The sequence below is a fragment of the Mustelus asterias genome, chromosome 7 (assembly GCF_964213995.1).
Source record: "Mustelus asterias chromosome 7, sMusAst1.hap1.1, whole genome shotgun sequence".
Taxonomy (NCBI): domain Eukaryota; kingdom Metazoa; phylum Chordata; class Chondrichthyes; order Carcharhiniformes; family Triakidae; genus Mustelus; species Mustelus asterias.
The window spans coordinates 4146602-4167717 of record NC_135807.1 but is presented as its reverse complement, the minus strand read 5'-3'; the positions used below and the strand labels follow the sequence as shown (position 1 = coordinate 4167717).

The window sequence follows — 21116 nt, the reverse complement described above, 5'->3', positions numbered from 1 at the left end:
CACTGGTTTCCTCCCACACTCCAAAGATGTGCGGGTTAGGTTGATTGGCCATGCTAAATTGACTCGAGTGTCGGGGATTAGCAGGGTAAATGTGTGGGGTTACTGGAATAGGGCCTGGATGGGATTGTGGTCGGTGCAGACTCGATGGGCTGAATGGTCTCTTCTGTACTTTAGGGATTCTATGATTAGGCAGAAATTGGCAGCTCTTGATTGGGAGAGGCTGTTTGAGGGTAAATCCACATCTGGCATGTGGGAGTCTTTTAAGGAACAGTTGTTAGGGCTGCAGGACAAGCATGTGCCTATAAAAAAGAAGGATAGGAAGGGTAGGATTCAAGAACCGTGGATAACCAGGGAAATTGAGGGACTGGTCAAAAAGAAAAGAGAGGCGTATGTTAGGTCCAGGCAGCTAAAAACGGAGGGAGCTCTGGAGGAGTACAAAGAAAGTAGGAAAGAACTCAAACGGGGAATTAGAAGGGCAAAAAGGGGTCACGAAATGTCCTTGGCAGACAGGATTAAGGAGAATCCCAAGGCATTTTATTCATACGTTAGGAACAAAAGGGTTGTCAGGGAAAAAGTCGGACCTCTCAGGGACAAAAGTGGGGAATTATGCTTGGAGCCCAAAGAAGTAGGGGCGATCCTAAATGAATACTTTGCGTCGGTATTCACAAAGGAGTTGACTGGGAGTGTCTTGGAGGGGAGTGTTGAACTGTTGGAGAAAATCTCCATTACAAGGGAGGAAGTGTTAGGTTTGTTAGAGAATATAAAGACTGACAAATCCCCAGGGCCTGATGGAATCTATCCAAGGCTGCTCAGGGAGACGAGAGATGAAATCGCTGGGCCTCTGACGCAAATCTTTGTCTCGTCACTGGACGCAGGTGAGGTCCCAGAGGATTGGAGGATAGCTAATGTGGTCCCGTTATTTAAGAAGGGTAGGAAGGATAACGCGGGTAATTATAGGCAGGTGAGCTTGACGTCCATGGTGGGGAAGTTGTTGGAGAAGATTCTTAGAGATAGGATGTATGCGCATTTAGAAAGGAATAAACTCATTAACGATAGTCAGCATGGTTTTGTGAGAGGGAGGTCATGCCTCACTAACCTGGTGGAGTTTTTTGAAGAAGTGACTAGAATGGTTGACGAGGGAAGGGCCGTGGATGTCGTCTATGTGGACTTTAGTAAAGCGTTTGACAAAGTCCCTCATGGTAGGCTGGTGCAAAAGGTTGGATTTCATGGGTTAAAGGGGGAGGTGGCTAGGTGGGTGGAGAATTGACTTGCTCACAGAAGACAGAGGGTGGTAGTGGAAGGGTCTTTTTCCGGCTGGAGGCCTGTGACTAGTGGTGTTCCGCAGGGCTCTGTATTGGGACCTCTGCTGTTTGTGATTTATATAAACGATCTGGAAGGAGGTGTAACTGGGGTGATCAGTAAGTTTGCGGACGACACAAAATTGGCTGGACTTGCAGATAGTGAGGAGCATTGTCAGAGGTTACAGAAGGATATAGATAGGCTGGAAATTTGGGCAAAGAAATGGCAGATGGAGTTCAATCCTGATAAATGCGAAGTGATGCATTTTGGTAGCAATAATGTAGGGAGGAGCTATACGATAAATGGCAGAACCATAAAGGGTGTAGATACGCAGAGGGACCTGGGTGTGCAAGTCCACAGATCCTTGAAGGTGACGTCACAGGTGGAGAAGGTGGTGAAGAAGGCATATGGCATGCTTGCCTTTATAGGACGGGGCATAGAGTATAAAAGTTGGGGTCTGATGTTGCAGATGTATAGAACGTTGGTTCGGCCGCATTTGGAATACTGCGTCCAGTTCTGGTCGCCACACTACCAGAAGGACGTGGAGGCTTTGGAGAAAGTACAGAGGAGGTTTACCAGGATGTTGCCTGGTATGGAGGGGCTTAGTTATGAGGAGAGATTGGGTAGACTGGGGTTGTTTTCCCTGGAAAGACGGAGGATGAGGGGAGACTTAATAGAGGTGTATAAAATTATGAAAGGCATAGATAGGGTGAACAGTGGGAAGCTTTTCCCCAGGTCGGTGGTGACGTTCACGAGGGGTCATAGGTTCAAGGTGAAGGGGGGGAGGTTTAACACAGATATCAGAAGGACATATTTTACACAGAGGGTGGTGGGGGCCTGGAATGCGCTGCCAGGCAAGGTGGTGGAGGCGGACACACTGGGAACGTTTAAGACTTATCTAGATAGCCACATGAACGGAGTGGGAATGGAGGGATACAAAAGAATGGTCTAGTTTGGACCAGGGAGCAGCACGGGCTTGGAGGGCCGAAGGGCCTGTTCCTGTGCTGTATTGTTCTTTGTTTTTTTTATTAATCAGGGAGTTCATATTCTAACAAGCCAACCTCAATTGCCTGATTAAAGTCATTACAGGGAGTTTTCAAGTTTAAAGTTTATTTATTAGTGTCACAAGTAGGCTTACATTAACACTGCAATGGAGTTACTGTGAAAATCCCCTAGTTGCCACACTCCAGCACCTGTTCGGGTACACTGAGGGGGAATTTAGCATGGCCGATGCACCCTAACCAGCACGTCTTTTGGACTGTGGGAGGAAACTGGAGCACCCGGAGGAAACCCACGCAGACATGGGAAGAATGTGCAGACAGTCACCCAAGCCGGGAATCGAGCCCGGGTCCCTGGTGCTGAGAGGCAGCAGTGCTAACCACTGTGCCACCGAGTTGCCCATGGCACAGTGAATTTGTCAGTAGGCTAGTATCCCAGAAAAAGATCTGGGTACCCGGGTTCAAAGCCCGCCACAGCAGATGGAGAAATTTAAATTCATTAAAGCTCTGATGATGACCATGAAACCATCGTCAATGACCAGAAAAACCCATCTGATTCACTAATGCCCTTTCGGGAAGGAAATCTGCCGTCCTTACTCGGTCTGGCCTACATGCGACTCCAGACGTACAGGTTGACTTCCACATGCCCTCTGAAATGGAGGGCTGTTAGGGAAGGACAATACATTCTGGCCCAGCCAGCGACGCTGACATCCCGCGAAATTACTTTGAGAAGATTCAATTTCAATGTTATCTTATTGGCAGGAGGGTAGAATCTATAGAGGAGCAGAGATATTTAGGAATCCATACACAGAAAGCATTAAAAACGCCAAGGACAATAAAAATGGTACAATGGTATGACAGCCTCCGAGAGTCTCCTCCAAGGGGAAACATTTCAGCATGCACTCTGTCATGTTGAGTTTAAGATAGCCATGTGATCATGAAAGGCACTATATAAATGCAGTCTTTGGGTACAACTCCGGCCTCAGGTCACTGGCTGTGCGGAGTTTGCACGCTCTCCCCGTGGGTTTCCTCCGGGTGCTCCGGTTTTCTCCCACAGTCTGAAAGACGTGCTAGTTAGGTGCATTGACCACGCTAAATTCTCCCTCAGTGTACCCGAACAGGCGCCGGAGTGTGGCAACTGGGGGATTTTCACAGTAACTTCATTGCAGTGTTAATGTGAGCCTACTTGTGACAAATAGATAAACTTTAACTTTAGTGGAGTAAGTGCATGAGATTATGGGGATGGGGCCTGGGTGGGATGTTCTGTCGGAGAGTTGGTGCAGATGGACCGAATGGCCTCTTTCTGCATTGTAGGGATGCTATGGTTCTATGGGTAGGTTAGGGGTATTGACCGTGCTAAATTGCCCTCTCGTGTCCAAAGAGTGGGTTAATAGGGTAAATGTGTGGGGTTACGGGAATAGGGCCTGGGTGGGATTGTGATCGGTGCAGACACAAAGAAAAAAAAACAAAGAACGAAGAAAATTACAGCACAGGAACAGGCCCTTCGGCCCTCCAAGCCTGGACCGACCATGCTGCCCGACTGAACTAAAACCCCCTACCCTTCCGGGGACCATATCCCTCTGTTCCCATCCTATTCATGTATTTGTCCAGATGCCCCTTAGAAGCCACGATCGTATCTGCTTCCACTACCTCCCCTGGCAGCGGGTTCCAGACACCCACCACCCTAAAAAATAAATTGCTGACTCGATGGGCCGAATGGCCTCCTTCTGCTCTGTAGGATTCTATGTCTTTGACCAAGCCTTTCATCATCTCTCCTAACATTTCCGAGTGGAGGGGGGAGGGGTGAGGTCAGTGTACCGTTTGCACCCTACCCCCCCCCCCCCCCCACCCCCCCACCCAGAAGGAAAGTTGATTTTAAAGCCACCAACTTTTAAAAAGCCCACCCCGCTGTGATAACGCGCTCGGGACAGCTGAAACAAGCTCCGAGTCCCCGCAGTGGAAGGGAGTCCCACTCTCAGGAGCTCAAATTCTAACAGTGCCGGCAGTGCGGCAACTCAGTCATCGACACCGTCAGGAATGCAAGAAGACCCATGGAGATCACTGACGGTATCTGGGGCCTAGCGAGATCCGGGGCTTGTACTGCGGGGGGGGGGGGGAAATCAGCTTCCCAAGGGATGGGGAAGGAGGGGGTTACAGGGCACGGGATTAAGAGGCCTGGCGAGAAGGTGTCCCCCTGAATGACGTGACCCCTTTTCACCAAGGTTGTAAAAAGAACCCGCCCGGCTTTCACTGCCCAGTGTATTGTGACAGTGGAGGTGGATTGAGGGCATTAAGTGGGCAATAATTGGCCACCAAAGACCCTGAATAGTCCTAAGGGTGGGCAAACTGGTGGGCACCATACCTATCCCCTGTTATGATGGGACCAGGTTGGGATTGGGTGAGAAGGCAGTGGACTCAAAACCTGACATATTTTACACATACGCCCGCTGCCTGCAAGGGGTGCACGGGGGGGGTGGGGGGGGGTGGGGGTGGATCCAGCCCCTCACAAGGTTCTGTGTCAAATTTTGTTTAGTAATGCTTCTGTGAAGGTGCTATCTAAATGCAAGTTACTGTTGTTGTTGTGAAATGTTTTTAACTCCCTACAACTCTAAGACAGACGTTGAAGGAAATTGGGAAATGGTATGGGAACAAGAGCTCATTGCATTTGCCTGAGGTGAATTAGTTGAAGCATAAACCAGATCAGTTACAGAATTACCAGCACAGAGGTAGGCCATTCGGCCCAACTGGTCTATGCTGGTGCACAGTTTTGGTCCCCTACTGGAGGAGGGATGTAGTTGCATTGAAGGCAATTCAGAGGAGGTTGATTCCAATAAGTTGATCTTTCTCTACACCCTAGCTATGGCTGTAATACTGCATTCTGCACCCTCTCCTTTCCTTCTCTATGAACGGTATGCTTTGTTTGTATAGCCCGCAAGAAACAATACTTTTCCCAACACGTGACAAGAATAAATCAAATCAAATCAAATATGAGGGGTTTGCCTTATGGAGAGAGATAGAGCAGTTTAGGCCAACACTCTCTAGAGTTTAGAAGGATGAGGGGAGATCTAATTGAGGTATGGGAGATGCTAAAGGGGATTGATATTGGAGACATGTGGGACAATCCAGAACAAGAGGTGATAGTTTTAGGATAAGGGGTCGCAGATTTAAAACAGAGATGAGGAGAAACTATTTCTCTCGAATCTGTGGAATTCATTAACCCAGAGTTTGGTGGATGCTGGGATATCGAGTAAATTTAGGGGAGATAGACAGACAGGTTTTTAATTAGTAATAGGGTTGAAGGGTTATGGAGAACGGGCAGGAATGTGGAGATGAGGCCAAGGTGAGATTAGCCATGATTGTTTGAAAGGCAGAGCAGGTTCGAGGGGCTGAATGGCCTCCTTCTGCTTCCAGTTCTGATGTCCACACAGGCCTCAGCCCCGTCGATCTTCATTTCACCAACATATCTTTCTATTCCTTTTCCCTCCTGTGTTTATCCGCCTTTCCCCTTAAGCGCATCTATCATCGATACTATTCACCTCAACGACTCCCTCTAGTAGCGAGATCCAGATTCGCATGCACCACTCTCTGGATAAACAATCTTCTCCTGAATTCCTTGCTGGATTTCTGAGTGACTATTTTACAGTGATAACCCCTGGTTTTATGGCTGCCTCACAAGTGAAATCATAGAACAGAAGGAGCCATTTCAGCACACCAGCCTCGTGCTGACTCTCTGCAAGAACAACTCATTCAGACACCCCCCCCCCCTCCCCCCCACAGCCCTACAAATCTTCTCGCTTCAGGTATTTACCCCATTCCCTTTAGAAAGCCTCGATAGACCCTGCTTCCTCCTCACCCTCAGGCAGCACATTCCACACCCTAATCACTCCCTTTCCTGCATCACATCATCTTTAGCCAACACCTTCACCCTGTGTCCTCTGCTTCTCGATCCCTCCACCAATGGGAGCGGTTTCTCCCTGTCCACTCTGCCCAGACCCCTCATGATTTTCAGCATCCCGGAGGAAACCCACGCAGACACGGGGAGAACATGCAAATTGCACACAGACAGTGACCCTACCCAGGAATCGAACCCGGGTCCCTGGCGCTGTGAAGCAGCAGTGCTAACCACTGTGCCACCCCTCCTCATTCCAGGAACCATTCCGTTTTTGGCACTCTCTCTAAATCGTTCCTAAAGCGCGGTGCCCAAAATTGGACACAACACCCTAAATTGCGGCCAAGCCAGTGTTTTACAAAGGATGATCATATCTTCCTCGTCTCTGTTAATAAAGATCAGAAGCCCATAATCCTTTTTAAAAGTCACCTCAACCTGCCCTGCCTCTCCACACCTGCCCTTTAGTACACTGTCCTAATTTGAAAAATCTCCATCATGTCATTCCTCAGTCTTCTGGATTACAGAGAAAAGAGCCCAGTTCATTCAATTTTTCCTCATTCATCATAGAATTCCTACTGTGCACAAGAGACCATTCGGCCCATTGAGTTTGCACCGACTCTCTGACAGGGCCTGGGTGGGATTGTGGTCGGTGCAGACTCGATAGGCCGAATGGCCTCCTTCTGCACTGTAGGGATTCTATGATTCTATGAGAGTATTTTACCCAAGCCCTCGAACCTGTAATCTCACACATTTTACCACGGCTAATCAATTCTAACCTACACATCTTATGTTTGCTCGTTGGTTTATTAGTGTCACAAGTAGGCTTACATTAACACTGCAATGAAGATACTGTGAAAATCCCCTAGTTGCCACACTCTGATGTGAGGGTTTTTCCTGCGATGGAGAGCAGCGAGATTCCTCGATGGTTATCGCATACTTGCCGATTGCCCTTCCTCTTGTAGAGGTGTACGATGGAAGCATCTGCTTCTCGATCCCTCCACCAATGGGAGCGGTTTCTCCCTGTCCACTGTGCCCAGATCCCTCATGATTTTGAGCATCTCGACCAAACCTCCTCTCGACCTGTTCTTCCCCGAGGAAGATAACCCTGTCTTTGCCAATCTATCCTCGTACCTGAGGTTTAATGTTTAAAGTTTATTTATTCCTGTCACAAATAGGCTTACATTAACACTGCAATGAAGTTACTGTGAAATTCTCCTAGTCGCCACACTCCAGCGCCTGTTCGGGTACACTGAGGGAGGATTTAGCACGGCCAATGCACCCTAACCAGCACGTCTTTCAGAATATGGGAGGAAACCGGAGCACCCGGAGGAAACCCACGCAGACACGGGGAGAACGTGCAGACTCCACACAGACAGTGACCCAACCCGGGAATCGAATCTGGGTCCCTGGCGCTGTGAAGCAGCAGTGCTAACCACTGTGCCACCCCACCTCATTCCAGGAACCATTCCCTTAAAATCTTTTTGGCACTCATCTTTCCTGAAATGCGGCGCCCAAAAGGGACCCAGATTCTTTCAGACTGTGAGAGGAAACCGGCTTACCCGGAGGAAACCCACACAGACACGGGGAGAACGTGCAAATTCCACACAGACAGTGACCCAAGGCCGGAATTGAACCGGGTCCCTGGCACTGTGAGGCAGCAGTGCTAACCACTGTGCCATCGTGCCGCTCCACCTTGTCTCAGTCGTGGCATCACCTGTACTCACCATCTCAATCGGAGCTCTTTATTACGTGTTTGATCTTACCGCCAACTCGGTGTAGCCTTCATCCACCAGCACGTTTCTTGCACAGTTATTGATGTGCTTGAAGCGATCGGGACCTAGTAAGATCCCCCCGTACCACCGGGAAACCACCACCAGCACATTTCGAGCATCTAATATCTGTTGAAGCAGAACAACGTGCAAGTAAAGGATTCGTTCAATCCTTGCTGATAATTGTCAAGAAAGCAAGGAATTGGCATAGTTTTCTTTTGGCAATATCATTGTCATTTTTCTCATGTAGTGTGAAACAGGCTGGTGGGGGTGTGATTATTGTAATTGAGTTAAGAGACAGAACAACTACAAGGGTTTAAAATAACAGTAAGGAGTGATTTTGATAAGTTAATGAACCAATTGGAACTTCAATAAGCATTTACATAGAGCAATAAAAGTAGTAGTGTTGAAGTGGATTGTTCTAGTTCAAAGGGGGACATATACAGGTTGTAAAAATTGTAATTGAGGCAAAGGTGCGATAGCCTAATGGTGGGCGACACAGTGGCACAGTGGTTAGCACAGCTGCCTCACAGCGCCAGGGATCTGGGTTTGATTCCCGGCTTGGGTCACTGTCTGTGTGGAGTTTGCACGTTCTCCCCGTGTCTGCGTGGGTTTCCTCCGGGTGCTCCGGTTTCCTCCCACAGTCGAAAGACATGCGGGTTAGGTTGATTGGCCATTGCTACACTGACCCTAGTATCAGGGGGATTAGCAGGGTAAATATGTGGTGTTACAGGAATAGGGCCCAGGTGGGATTGTGGTCGGTGCAGACTCGATGGGCCGAATGGCCTCCTCATGCACTGTAGGGATTCTGATCCAAAGCCTACTTTTTAAAATAAAGGAGCTGAAGCAATGTGTTCAATTCTGGTCGCCACACTACCAGAAGGATGTGGAGGCTTTGGAGAGGGAACAGAAAAGATTTACCAGGATGTTGCCTGGTATGGAGGGCATTAGCTATGAGGAGAGGTTGGAAAAACTTATAGAACATAGAACATAGAACATAGAACATTACAGCGCAGAACAGGCCCTTCGGCCCACGATGTTGCACCGACCAGTTAAAAAAAAAACTGTGACCCTCCAACCTAAACCAATTTCTTTTCGTCCATGAACCTATCTACGGATCTCTTAAACGCCCCCAAACTAGGCGCATTTACTACTGATGCTGGCAGGGCATTCCAATCCCTCACCACCCTCTGGGTAAAGAACCTACCCCTGACATCGGTTCTATAACTACCCCCCCTCAATTTAAAGCCATGCCCCCTCGTGCTGGATTTCTCCATCAGAGGAAAAAGGCTATCACTATCCACCCTATCTAAACCTCTAATCATCTTATATGTTTCAATAAGATCCCCTCTTAGCCGCCGCCTTTCCAGCGAAAACAATCCCAAATCCCTCAGCCTCTCCTCATAGGATCTCCCCTCCATACCAGGCAACATCCTGGTAAACCTCCTCTGCACCCTCTCCAAAGCCTCCACATCCTTCCTGTAATGTGGGGACCAGAACTGCACACAGTACTCCAAGTGCGGCCGCACCAGAGTTGTGTACAGTTGCAACATAACGCTACGACTCCTAAATTCAATCCCCCTACCAATAAACGCCAAGACACCATATGCCTTCTTAACAACCTTATCTACTTGATTCCCAACTTTCAGGGATCTATGCACACATACACCTAGATCCCTCTGCTCCTCCACACTATTCAAAGTCCTCCCGTTAGCCCTATACTCAACACATCTGTTATTCCTACCAAAGTGAATTACCTCACACTTCTCCGCATTAAACTCCATCCGCCACCTCTCGGCCCAACTTTGCAACCTGTCTAAGTCTTCCTGCAAACTACGACACCCTTCCTCACTGTCTACCACACCACCGACTTTGGTGTCATCAGCAAATTTGCTAATCCACCCAACTATACCCTCATCCAGATCATTAATAAATATTACAAACAGCAGTGGCCCCAAAACAGATCCCTGAGGTACACCACTTGTAACCGCACTCCATGATGAATATTTACTATCAACCACCACCCTCTGTTTCCTATCCGCTAGCCAATTCCTGATCCAATTTCCTAGATCACCCCCAATCCCATACATCTGCATTTTCTGCAGAAGCCTACCATGGTGAACCTTATCAAACGCCTTACTAAAATCCATATATACCACGTCCACTGCCTTGCCCCCATCCACCTCCTTGGTCACTTTCTCAAAAAACTCAATAAGGTTAGTAAGGCACGACCTACCTGCCACAAAACCATGCTGACTATCACCTATCAATTCATTACTCTCCAAATAACTATAAATCCTATCCCTTATAATTTTTTCCAACATCTTGCCGACAACAGAAGTGAGACTCACCGGTCTATAATTCCCGGGGAAGTCTCTGTTCCCCTTCTTAAACAATGGGACAACATTCGCTAACCTCCAATCTTCTGGTACTATACCAGAGGCCAACGACGACCTGAAGATCAGAGCCAGAGGCTCTGCAATCACTTCTCTTGCCTCCCAGAGAATCCTTGGATAAATCCCATCCGGACCAGGGGATTTATCTATTTTCAGACCCTCCAGAATATCCTGCACATCCTCCTTATCAACTGTAATACTGTCTATTCTACTCCCTTGCAACCCAGTGTCCTCCTCAGCTATATTCATGTCCCCTTGCGTGAACACCGAAGAGAAATATTGGTTCAATGCTTCACCAATCTCCTCCGGTTCCACACATAACTTCCCTCTGCCATCTATAACTGGCCCTAAACTTGCCCTAACCAACCTTCTGTTCTTGACATACCTATAGAACGCCTTAGGATTCTCTTTAACCCTATCCGCCAAAGTCTTCTCATGTCCCCTTTTAGCCCTTCTAAGCTCGCTCTTCAACTCCCTCTTAGCCAATCTAAAGCTTTCTAGTGCACTACCCGAGTGCTCACATCTCATCCGAACATAAGCCTCCTTTTTCTTTTTAACCAACAAAGAAACTTTTTTGGTGCATCACGGTTCCCTAGCCCTACCAATTCCTCCTTGCCTGACAGGGACATACCTATCACAGACTCGCAGTAGCTGCTCCTTGAAAAAACTCCACATGTCGGACGTTCCCAGTCCCTGTAATCTCCTAGTCCAACCTATGTTTCCTAATTCTCTCCTAATAGCCTCATAATTACCCTTCCCCCAGCTAAAACCACTGGCCCGAGGTTCATGCCTATCCCTTTCCATCACTAAGGTGAACGTAACCGAATTGTGGTCACTATCACCAAAATGCACACCAACTTCCAAGTCTAGCACCTGGTCTGGCTCATTTCCCAGCACCAGATCCAATATAGCCTCACCTCTAGTTGGCCTGTCTACATACTTGGTTTGTTCTCACTGGAAAGACGGAGGTTGAGGGGAGACCTGATAGAAGTCTACAAGATTATGAGGGGCATGGACAGAGTGGATAGTCAGAAGCTTTTTCCCAGGGTGGAAGCGTCAATTACTAGGGGGCATAGGTTTAAGGTGCGAGGGGCAAGGTTTAAAGGAGATGTACAGGGCAGATTTTTTTTACACAGAGGGTGGTGGGTGCCTGGAACCCGTTGCCGGGGGAGGTAGTGGAAGTAGATGCGATCGTGACTTTAAGAGGCGTCTTGACAAATACATGAATAGGATGGGAATAGAGGGATATGGTCCCCTGAAGGGTAGGAGGTTTTAGTTCAGTCGGGCAGCATGGTCAGTACAGGATTGGCTGGCCAAAGGGCCTGTTCCTGTGCTGTAATTTTCTTTGTTCTTTGAAAGGAGTTTGATTAGTTCTAGGAAAAGGGCATTACGGGGGGACTGGATAGAGGGTGGAGAGATCATAGGGAAGGAACACATTTAAGAAAATGCTCAAGTCAGTTTGGGGACCAGCTACGTAGACAGTGTGGACAAGACAAAACCTGGAGAACCAGTTGTTGTTAGCCTCAGAGGCCACCCCAAAAGCCAAAGGGCACTGTCTGGTACAATTGCTGGAGTTCTATAGATTTAAAAATCGATAGCAACGGCACGGTAGCACAGTGGTTAGCACTGCTGCCTCACAGCGCCAGGATCTGGGTTCAATTCCAGCCTCAGATCACCATCTGTGTGGAGTTTGCACATTCTCCCCATATCTGCATGGGTTTCCTCCAGGTGCTCCGGTTTCCTCCCACAGTCCAAAGATGTACAGGTTAGGTGCATTGGCCATGCTAAATTGACCCTAGTGTCAGGGGGATTAGCAGGCTAAATATATGGTGCTACAGGGATAGGGCTGGGTGAGATTGTGGTCGGTGCAGACTCGATGGGCCGAATGGCCTCCTTCTGCACTGTAGGGTTTCTATGATTCTATGACTGTTAACAAGCAGGAAAGGAAGGTAAACTCTGAGGTAGTTTAAGTTACGATCCTTTGGAACTGTTTTAAAGTACTACTAACCGTGTGAAGCCACGCCTGTGCTTTTCCATTTTATTTGTTTTTAATAAATGTTTACTTGAATGTAAAATAATCACAGTTAGTCGGGGACATCATTTCCTGATTTCAGAAAGCCTCCTCGTAATATACAAATTGCAACTGTTTTGGCAGCTGTTTCAAGTTTCCCTTTGTGATTTGGGAAGCTGGGTTCTTACCATCACCATGCCTCAACATAATTCTGTTGCTGTAAATAAAAGCTGAGATCCATTTATAAAAATCTCTTAAATAAACCTTTATAAATCACGGACTAAGCCCTAGCTGGAGTAGTGTGTTAACTTTAGGCATTACACTGTAGGAAGGCCCTTGGGAGCAAATAAGGAGAAACTGTTTCCTGTTACAGAAGAGTCCATTTGATTTGATTTTTATTGTCACATGTATTGGGATACAGTGAAAAGTATTGTTTCTTGTGCGCCATACGGACAAAGCATACCATTCATAGAGAAGGAAAGGAGAGAGTGCAGAATGTAGTGTTACAGTCATAGCTCGGGTGCAGAGAAAGATAAGCAATAATATAAAGTAGGTCCATTCAAAAGTCTGACGGTAGCAGGGAAGAAGCTGTTCTTGAGTCGGTTGGTCCGTGACCTCAGACTTTTGTATCTTTTTCCCAACGGACGAAGGTGGAAGAGAGAATGTCCGGGGTGCGTGGGGGTTCCTTGATTATGCTGGCTGCTTTGTCGAGGCAGTGAGAAGTATAGACAGTGTCAATGGGTGGGAGGTTGGTTTGCCTGATGGACTGATATCGGTGAACAGAAGAGCACAGATTTAAGATAATTGAGGAAAAAAGCTCAGGGCGAGATGGAGAGAATTGATCTGAAGATAGTCCTTCTGAACTGGAAAGCGTTGCCTGAAAGGGTGGCGGAAACTGATTCAACAACACCTTTCAAAAGGAGAACTAGATAAATACTTGTAAAAGATAACACTTGCAGACTAATGGGGGTGGGGGGAGGGGGGAGGGGGGGGCAGGGAGCAGAGCAGGGGGAGGGAGGGGGACCGATTGGAAAACTCTTCCAAAAAGCCAGAACTGATGTCAAGTACTCATTGGGGTCTTTCCTTATTCTCTCCAGGATGTGGGCGTCGCTGGGTAGGCCGGCATTAACTGCCCTTCGCCACCACCACATTGAACCATTTAAAAAAATTTAAGTTTATTTATTAGTGTCACAAGTCAGCTTACATTAACACTGCAATGAAGTTACTGTGAAAATCTCCCAGTCGCCACACTCCGGGTGCCTGTTCGGGTACACTGAGGGAGAATTTAGCACGGCCAATGCACCCTAACCAGCACGTCTTTCAGACTGTGGGAGGAAACCGGAGCACCCGGAGGAAATCCACGCAGACACGGGGGGAACGTGCAAACTCCGCACAGACAGTGACCCAAGGCTGGAATCGAACTCGAGTCCCTGGCGCTGTGAGGCAGCAGTGCTAACCACTGCGCCACCATGCCGCCCACATGGACTGCAGTCCATGTGCATTAGAAACACTCAGTGCAGTCCATGTGGATTTAGGCTCTCCTAATCCATTGTCTCCGAGAGTGAAAAGTGACATGATGATGAAACAACATAATGTGATTGTTGGATGAGATAATGATAATAACGGGCTATACTGATGAAGGATTGCTATGAAACATTCTGAAGTGTTGTGTTACCTGCAGTAGATGCAGAAGTCGGCCTCCAGCTGCTGTTTCTCCATCATCCTCACAGTCTTGCAGGAAGGTCTGTTTGTCCTCGCAGTATATCCTGAACAATTAACACGCACACTCTAGTCTCTCTTTAGAATAGATCACGCAATGCATAACCAGCAATAGAAATGTTAGCTTCTACTCTGGTGTCACTTACAGCATAGAATCAACAACAGCAAACACCCCAGATTCATTTTTAAAAACCAATGTCTAACACGAGCAACGTCAAGAACACAAGAGATTGGAGGAGGTGTAGCCCACTTGGCCCATCGAGCCTGCTGCCCCATGACTGGTTTTCAACTCCATATCCCTCTATTCCCATCCTATTCATGTATTTGTCCAGATACCCCTATCGTTTCTGCTTCCACCACCTCCCCCGGCAACGTGTTCCAGGCACCCACCACCCTCTGTGTAAAAAATCTGCCTCGTACATCTCCTTTAAACCTTGCCCCTCGCACCTTAAACCTGTGCCCCCTAGTAATTGACACTTCCACCCTGGGAAAAAGTTTCTGACTATCCACTCTGTCCATGCCTCTCATAATCTTGTAGACCTCTGTCAGATTGCCCCCTCAACCTCCGTCGTTCCAATGAGAAAAAATTGAGTTTATCTAACCTCTCCTCATAACTAATACTCTCCATACCAGGCAACATCCTGGTAAACCTCTTCTGTATCTTCTCCAAAGCCTCAACATCCTTCTGGTAGTGTGGCGACCAGAATTGTACCCAATAATCCAAATGAGGCCTAACTAAGGTTCTATACAGTTGCAGCATGACCTGCCAATTCTTACACTCAATGCCCCGACCGATGAGGGCAAACATGACGTATGCCTTCTTGACTACCTTATCCACCCTGCGTTGCCATTTTCAGTGATGGGTAGACATGTACGCCCAGATCCCACTGCCTATCAATACTCTTCAGGGTTCTACCATTTACCATTTCCATTAACAATGCAGCAGCCTGTATACACTGGCCGACCTGGACATTAACTCAATAACTCAAGGGCGTTAACACAGGGAACATCATGACCACCAAGATCCCTCCCAGGTCACACATCATCACCAATTTAGGAACAAAAGGAGGCCATTGGGCCCCTTGACCCTGCTGTACTATTCAATGAGATCATAACTACGAGACGTACAATCCTTCCCTCATTTTTACTCATTCCTGGGATGTGAGCATCACTAGCAAGGCCAAATTGTAATTGCCATTCCTAATTGGTGAGCTGCCTTCTTGAATCATTGCAGTCCATGTGGTGTAGGTGCACCCACAGTGCTGTTGGGGAGGGAGTTCCAGGATTTTGAGCCAGCGACAGTGAAGGAACAGCAATATTTCCAAGCCAGGATGGCAAGTGGCTTGGAGGAGAACCTCCAGGTGGTGGTGTTCCCAGGTATCTGCTGCCTTTGTCCTTCTAGATGGCAGAGATCATGGGTTTGGATGATGTCCGAGGAGCCTTGGTGAGTTGCTGCAGTGCATCTTGTAGATGGTACACACTGCTGCCAGTGTGGGTGTCATTGATGGAGGAAGTCAATGTTTAAGGTGGTGCAGGGGTCTCAATCAAGCGGGCTGTTTTGTTCTGGATGGTGTTGAGCTTCTTGAGTGTTGTTGGAGCTGAACCAATCCAGGCAAGTGGAGAGTATTCCATCACACTCCTGACTTGTGCCTTGTAGACGATGGACAGGTTTTGGGGAGTCAGGAGATGAGTTACTCACCAAAGGATTCCAAGCCTCTAACCTGCTCTTGTAGCCACAGTATTTCAATGACTGGTCCAGTTCACTTTCTGGTCAATGGTAACCCCAGGATGTTGATAGTGGGAGATTCAGTGATGATAAGACCATTGATTGTCAAGGGGTGATGGTTAGATTCTCTTTTGTTGGAGTTGGTCATTGCCTGGCATTTGTGTGGAGTGAATGTTATTTGTTATTTACCGACCCAAGCCCAGATACTGACGTTATGATGGAAAGAAGGTCATTGGTGAAGATGGTGGGCCCAGGACACTCCCCTGAAGGGCTCCTGCAGAGATGTCCTGGAGCTGAGATGATTCACCTCCAACCACCACAACCATCTTCCTTTGTGCCGGGTATGACTCCAACCAGCGGAGAGTTTTCCACCTGATCCCAGTTTTGTTAGGGATCCCTAACTTCCTCCCACATCCCTTAATGCCTTTGGCTAACTTGGTTAGTATTAGCCGAAAATTACTGAAAAGAGAGGCACTTTGCTGAAGTTTTTCAGTTTGCACTCATCAGGCCAAACACAAGAATGCCAAATTTTAAACAATCACAGCAATTGATTCCACAGGAGAAGTGGGTACTGATTGGTTGGCAAGTCAAATGCCCAAGGTGTTGCCATGGGGAAAGCAATGGGGAACTATAGATTCTCAAATTCAATTGTATTACCATTGCTGAATCCCCCAGCATCAACACTCCCCAAAGCCTGTCCAGCGTCTAGAAGGCATAAGTCAGGAGTGTGATGGAATATTCCCCACTTGCCTGGATGAGTGCAACTCCAACAACACTCAAGAAGCTCAACACCTTCCAGGATAAAGCAGCCCACTTGATAAGTACCCCATCCACTGCCTTAAACATTCACTCTGTCCACTACTGATTCACAATGATAGCCGTGTACACCATCTAAGAACAAAGAACAAAGAAAATTACAGCACAGGAACAGGCCCTTCGGCCCTCCAAGCCTGCACCGACTATGCTGTCCGACTGAACTAAAGCCCCTACCCTTCCGGGGACCATATCCCTCTATTCCCATCCTATTCATGTATTTGTCAAATCGCCCCCTTAAAAGTCACTATCGTCTCCGCTTCCACTACCTTCCCCAGCAGCAGGTTCCAGGCACCCACCACCCGCTGTGTAAGATACTTGCCTCGTACATCTCCTTTAAACCTTGCCCCTTGCCCCTTAAACCTGTGCCCCCTAGTAATTGACTCTTCCACCCTGCAAAAAAAGCTTCTGACTATCCACTCTGTCCATGCCCCTCATAATCTTGTAGACGTCTATCAGGTCGCCCCCTCGTACTCCGTCGTTCCAATGAGAACAACCTAAGTTTCTGCAACCTCTCCTCATAGCTAACGCCCTCCATACCAGGCAACATCCTGGTAAATCTTTTCTGTACCCTCTCCAAAGCCTTCTGGTAGTGTGGCGACCAGAATTGAACACGAAACAGCAACTCAGTAAGGCTCCTTTGACAGCACTTTCCAATCCAACAGCTCTCCCATCTAGGACAACAGCAGCATGCACATGGGAACACCACCACCTGGAGGTTCCCCTCCAAGTCACTCACCATCTTGACTTGGAAATGTGTCAGCAATTTCTTCACTGTTGCTGGGTCAAAATCCTGGAACTCTGTACTTTCTCCAATGCCTTCACATCCTTCCTCAAGTACTGGACTCTAAATAAAATCCTGGAACTCCCTCCCCAACAGCACTGTGGGTGTACCTACACCTCAGGGACTGCAGCGGTTCAAGAAGGCAGCTCACCACCACCATCTGAAGGGCAATTAGGAATGAGCAATAAATGCTGGCCTAGCCAGAGACACCCACATCCTGTAAATTAATATGAAAATCCCCGAGTCGCCACACTCCAGCATCTGTTCGGGTACACTGAGGGAGAATTTAGCACGGCCAATGCACCTAACCTGCACGTCTTTAGACTGTGGGAGGAAACCAGAGCACCCGGAGGAAACCCACGCAGACACGGGGAGAACGTGCAGACTCCGCACAGACAGTCATCCAAGCTGGGAATCGAACTCGGATCCCTGGCACTGTGAGACGATGGCCTGGTGGTATTATCGCGAGACTATTAATCCGGAAACTCAGCTCATGCTCTGGGGACCCAGGTTCGAATACCGCCACGGCAGATGGTGGAATTTGAATTCCATAAAAAATATCTGGAAATAGGAATCTACTGATGATGATGGTTTGCTAATATCCCTTCAGGGAAGGAAATCTGCCGTCCTTACCCGGTCTGGCCTACATGTGACTCCAGAGCCACAGCAATGTGGTTGACTCTCAACTGCCCTCTGAACAAGGACAACTAGGGATGGGCAATAAATGCTGGCCAGCGACGCTCATGTCCCATGAATGAATAAAAAAAGGAACATGAAAAAAAAATCTTCTCAATTCAGTTCCGATCCTATTTTGACCACCATTTAATTGTGTTTTGATTCAAAGGTTATTCAAACAATTGACCTGTCTTGTACCTGTAAGCGTAGATGTTGTGCGTAGCATTTGCAATCTTTTTGTTCTGATAAAGCTCCTGTAGAAGCAGTTTCACCTGAAGAGGAAACAAAGCAAATATATGTCACAAAATGTTAACACGTCACTCAAATCGTCCACAGAACAAAGAAAATTACAGCACAGGAACAGGCCCTTCAGCCCTCCAAGCCTGCACCGACCATGCTGCCCGACTGAACTAAAACCCCCTACCCTTCCGGGGACCGTATCCCTCTATTCCCATCCTATTCACGTATTTGTCCAGACGCCCCTTAAAAGTCACTATCGTATCTGCTTCCACTACCTTCCCCAGCAGGGGGAGCTAGTGGAAGATAGCAACCAATGCAAAATAGTGGATATGATTCCATTATCAACTGTTTCCACAGGGTTATTCATCTCTCCAAGTATTCTTACAGCATGGGGCTGTCAGTGGGTTGGGATGAGAAAAGGTCAAAACAAAGATCTTGCATTTACATAGCACCTTTCACAACCACAGGGTCTCCTGACTGCACAGACTGTTGAAATGGGGGAAAAGTCAAATTTGGTCCACAAATAGCAATGTGATAGCGGAGATGATGGTGTTGTGGCAATGTCACTTCAGACACGGGTTCAAATCCCACCACGGCAGCTGGTGAAATTTTAATTCAATCAATAAGTTTGGAATTTAAGGCTAGTCTCAGAATGAAATCGTTGCCGATTGTCGGAAAAACCCACCTGGTTCACTAATGTCTTTTTGGGAAAGAAATCTGCCGTCCTTACCTGGCCTGGCCTATATGTGGCTCCAGAACCACAGCAATGTGGTTGACTCTCAACTGCCCTCTGAAATGGCCAAGAGAGACACTCAGTTCATGGGGCAATTAGGGAAGGATAACAAATGCTGGCCCACATCCAGTGATGCCCACATCACATGAAAGAATCAGGAAATAAAAATGATCTGACGAAGGGTCATCGAGACTCGAAATGTTGATTTGATTTATTGCCACATGTACTAGTATACAACGAAAAATATTGTTTCTTGCGCGCTATACAGACAAAGCATGTCGTTCATAGAGAAGGAAAGGAGAGAGCTGCAGAATGTAGTGTTAGAGCTAGGGTGTAGAGAAAGATCAACTTAGTGCGAGGTAGGTCCATTCAAAAGTCTGATGGCAGCAGGGAAGAAGCTGCTCTTGAGTTGGTTGGTACGTGACCTCAGACTTTTGTATCTTTTTCTCAACAGAAGAAGGTGGAAGAGAGAATGTCCGGGGCGCGTGGGGTCCTTAATTATGCTGGCTGCTTTTCCAAGGCAGCGGGAAGTGTAGACAGAGTCAATGGATGGGAGGCTGGTTTGCGTGATAGATTGGGCTACATTCACAACCTTTTGTAGTTTCTTGTGGTCTTGGGCAGAACAGGAGCCATACCAAGCTGTGATACAACCAGAAAGAATGCTTTCCATGGTGCATCTGTAAAAGTTGGTGAGAGTCGTAGCTGACATGCCAAATTTCCTTAGTCTCCTGAGAAAGTAGAGGCGTTGGTGGGGCTTTCTTAACTATAGTGTCGGCATGGGGGGACCAGGACAGGTTGTTGGTGATCTGGACACGTAAAAACTTGAAGCTCTCAACCCTTTCTACTTCATCCCCATTGATGTAGACAGGGGCATGTTCTCCTTTACGCTTCCTGAAGTCGATGACACTTTCCTTCGTTTTGTTGACATTGAGGGAGAGATTATTGTTGCTGCACCAGTTCACCAGATTCTCTATCTCATTGTCTTCCCACAGATGCTGTGAGGCCTGCTGAGATTTCCCAGCACTGTCTGTTTTGGTTTCAGATTCCAGCACCCGCAGTAATTTGCCTTTAGTTGATTGAAGGAGAATTATTGATCAGGACATGGGGGAGATTCCCTTCCCCTTCCCCCCTCCCCCCACTATTCTTCAAAATTGTGCCCTGGGATCTTCTGAATCCACTTGAGCACATATGTCTGAGCCAAAAGTGGCACCTCTGACTGTGCAGCACTCCCTCAGTACCACACTGGGACTGTCAGCAAGGACTGGGATTGAACCAGCAAGCTTAAAAATCCAAGGACAGGAGTGTTACTCACAGAATCACGCACCCCACTGCTCCCCAGGCTAATAGACCCTTTCGAAGATTGCCAAGAGATGGATGTTCAAATTCACTTTCAATGGTTTTTGGGATAGTGGTTTATTCCAGTTCGCTGTGAAGTACAGAAAGGTTCAACCAGTGGTTTTGTTGTAAAAAATATTGTTGTTAAGCGTCAGGACAAACCTCTTTAATAATACCAATTACTAAAAGAAAGATATTGCATTTCTATAGCACCTTTCACGGCCTCAGCGAATGAAGTACTTTGTTACATAAAAAACAAAAAATACCGGAAATACTCAACAGATCAGGCAGCATCTGTGGACGCAGAAGCAGAGTTAACGTTTCAGGTGGATGACCTTCCGTCAGGGCAGGAAGAGATTAGAGATTTCACACATTATAAACAAATGCTGAGCCAAGGGGAAAGGAGCAAACAAGGTCTGTGAGTAACACTCCTGTCCTTGGATTTTTAAGGTTGCTGGTTCAAGCCCAGTCCTTGCTGACACTCCCAGTGTGGTACTGAGGGAGTGCTGCACAGTCAGAGGTGCCACTTTTGGCTCAGACACAAAGCTCAGGCCCTGTTTGTGCTCACGTGGATCCAAGAGATCCCGGGGCACGATTTTGAAGAATAGCGGGGGGGGGATCTCCCCCAATATCCTGATTGATAATTCTCCTTCAATCAACGTCATTTAAAAAACTAAAGCAAATTATTGCGGATGCTGGAATCTGAAACAAAAACGGAAAACATTAACC

The 21116-nt window shown here is 47.5% G+C and overlaps 1 protein-coding gene across 2 annotated transcripts in view; it reads right to left on the bottom strand.

Moving 5' to 3' along the window:
* The window catches only part of impact (impact RWD domain protein), a 56029-nt gene that overhangs the window by 4922 nt on the left and 29991 nt on the right, over nt 1-21116 (bottom strand). For both annotated transcript variants that reach the window (XM_078215623.1, XM_078215624.1), the window contains exons 8-10: nt 18278-18351; nt 14038-14128; nt 7950-8084 (exon numbers count right to left, since the gene is read on the bottom strand). In XM_078215623.1, the coding sequence (XP_078071749.1) occupies nt 7950-8084; nt 14038-14128; nt 18278-18351 (300 nt within the window). The remainder of the gene's footprint in view (nt 1-7949; nt 8085-14037; nt 14129-18277; nt 18352-21116) is intronic.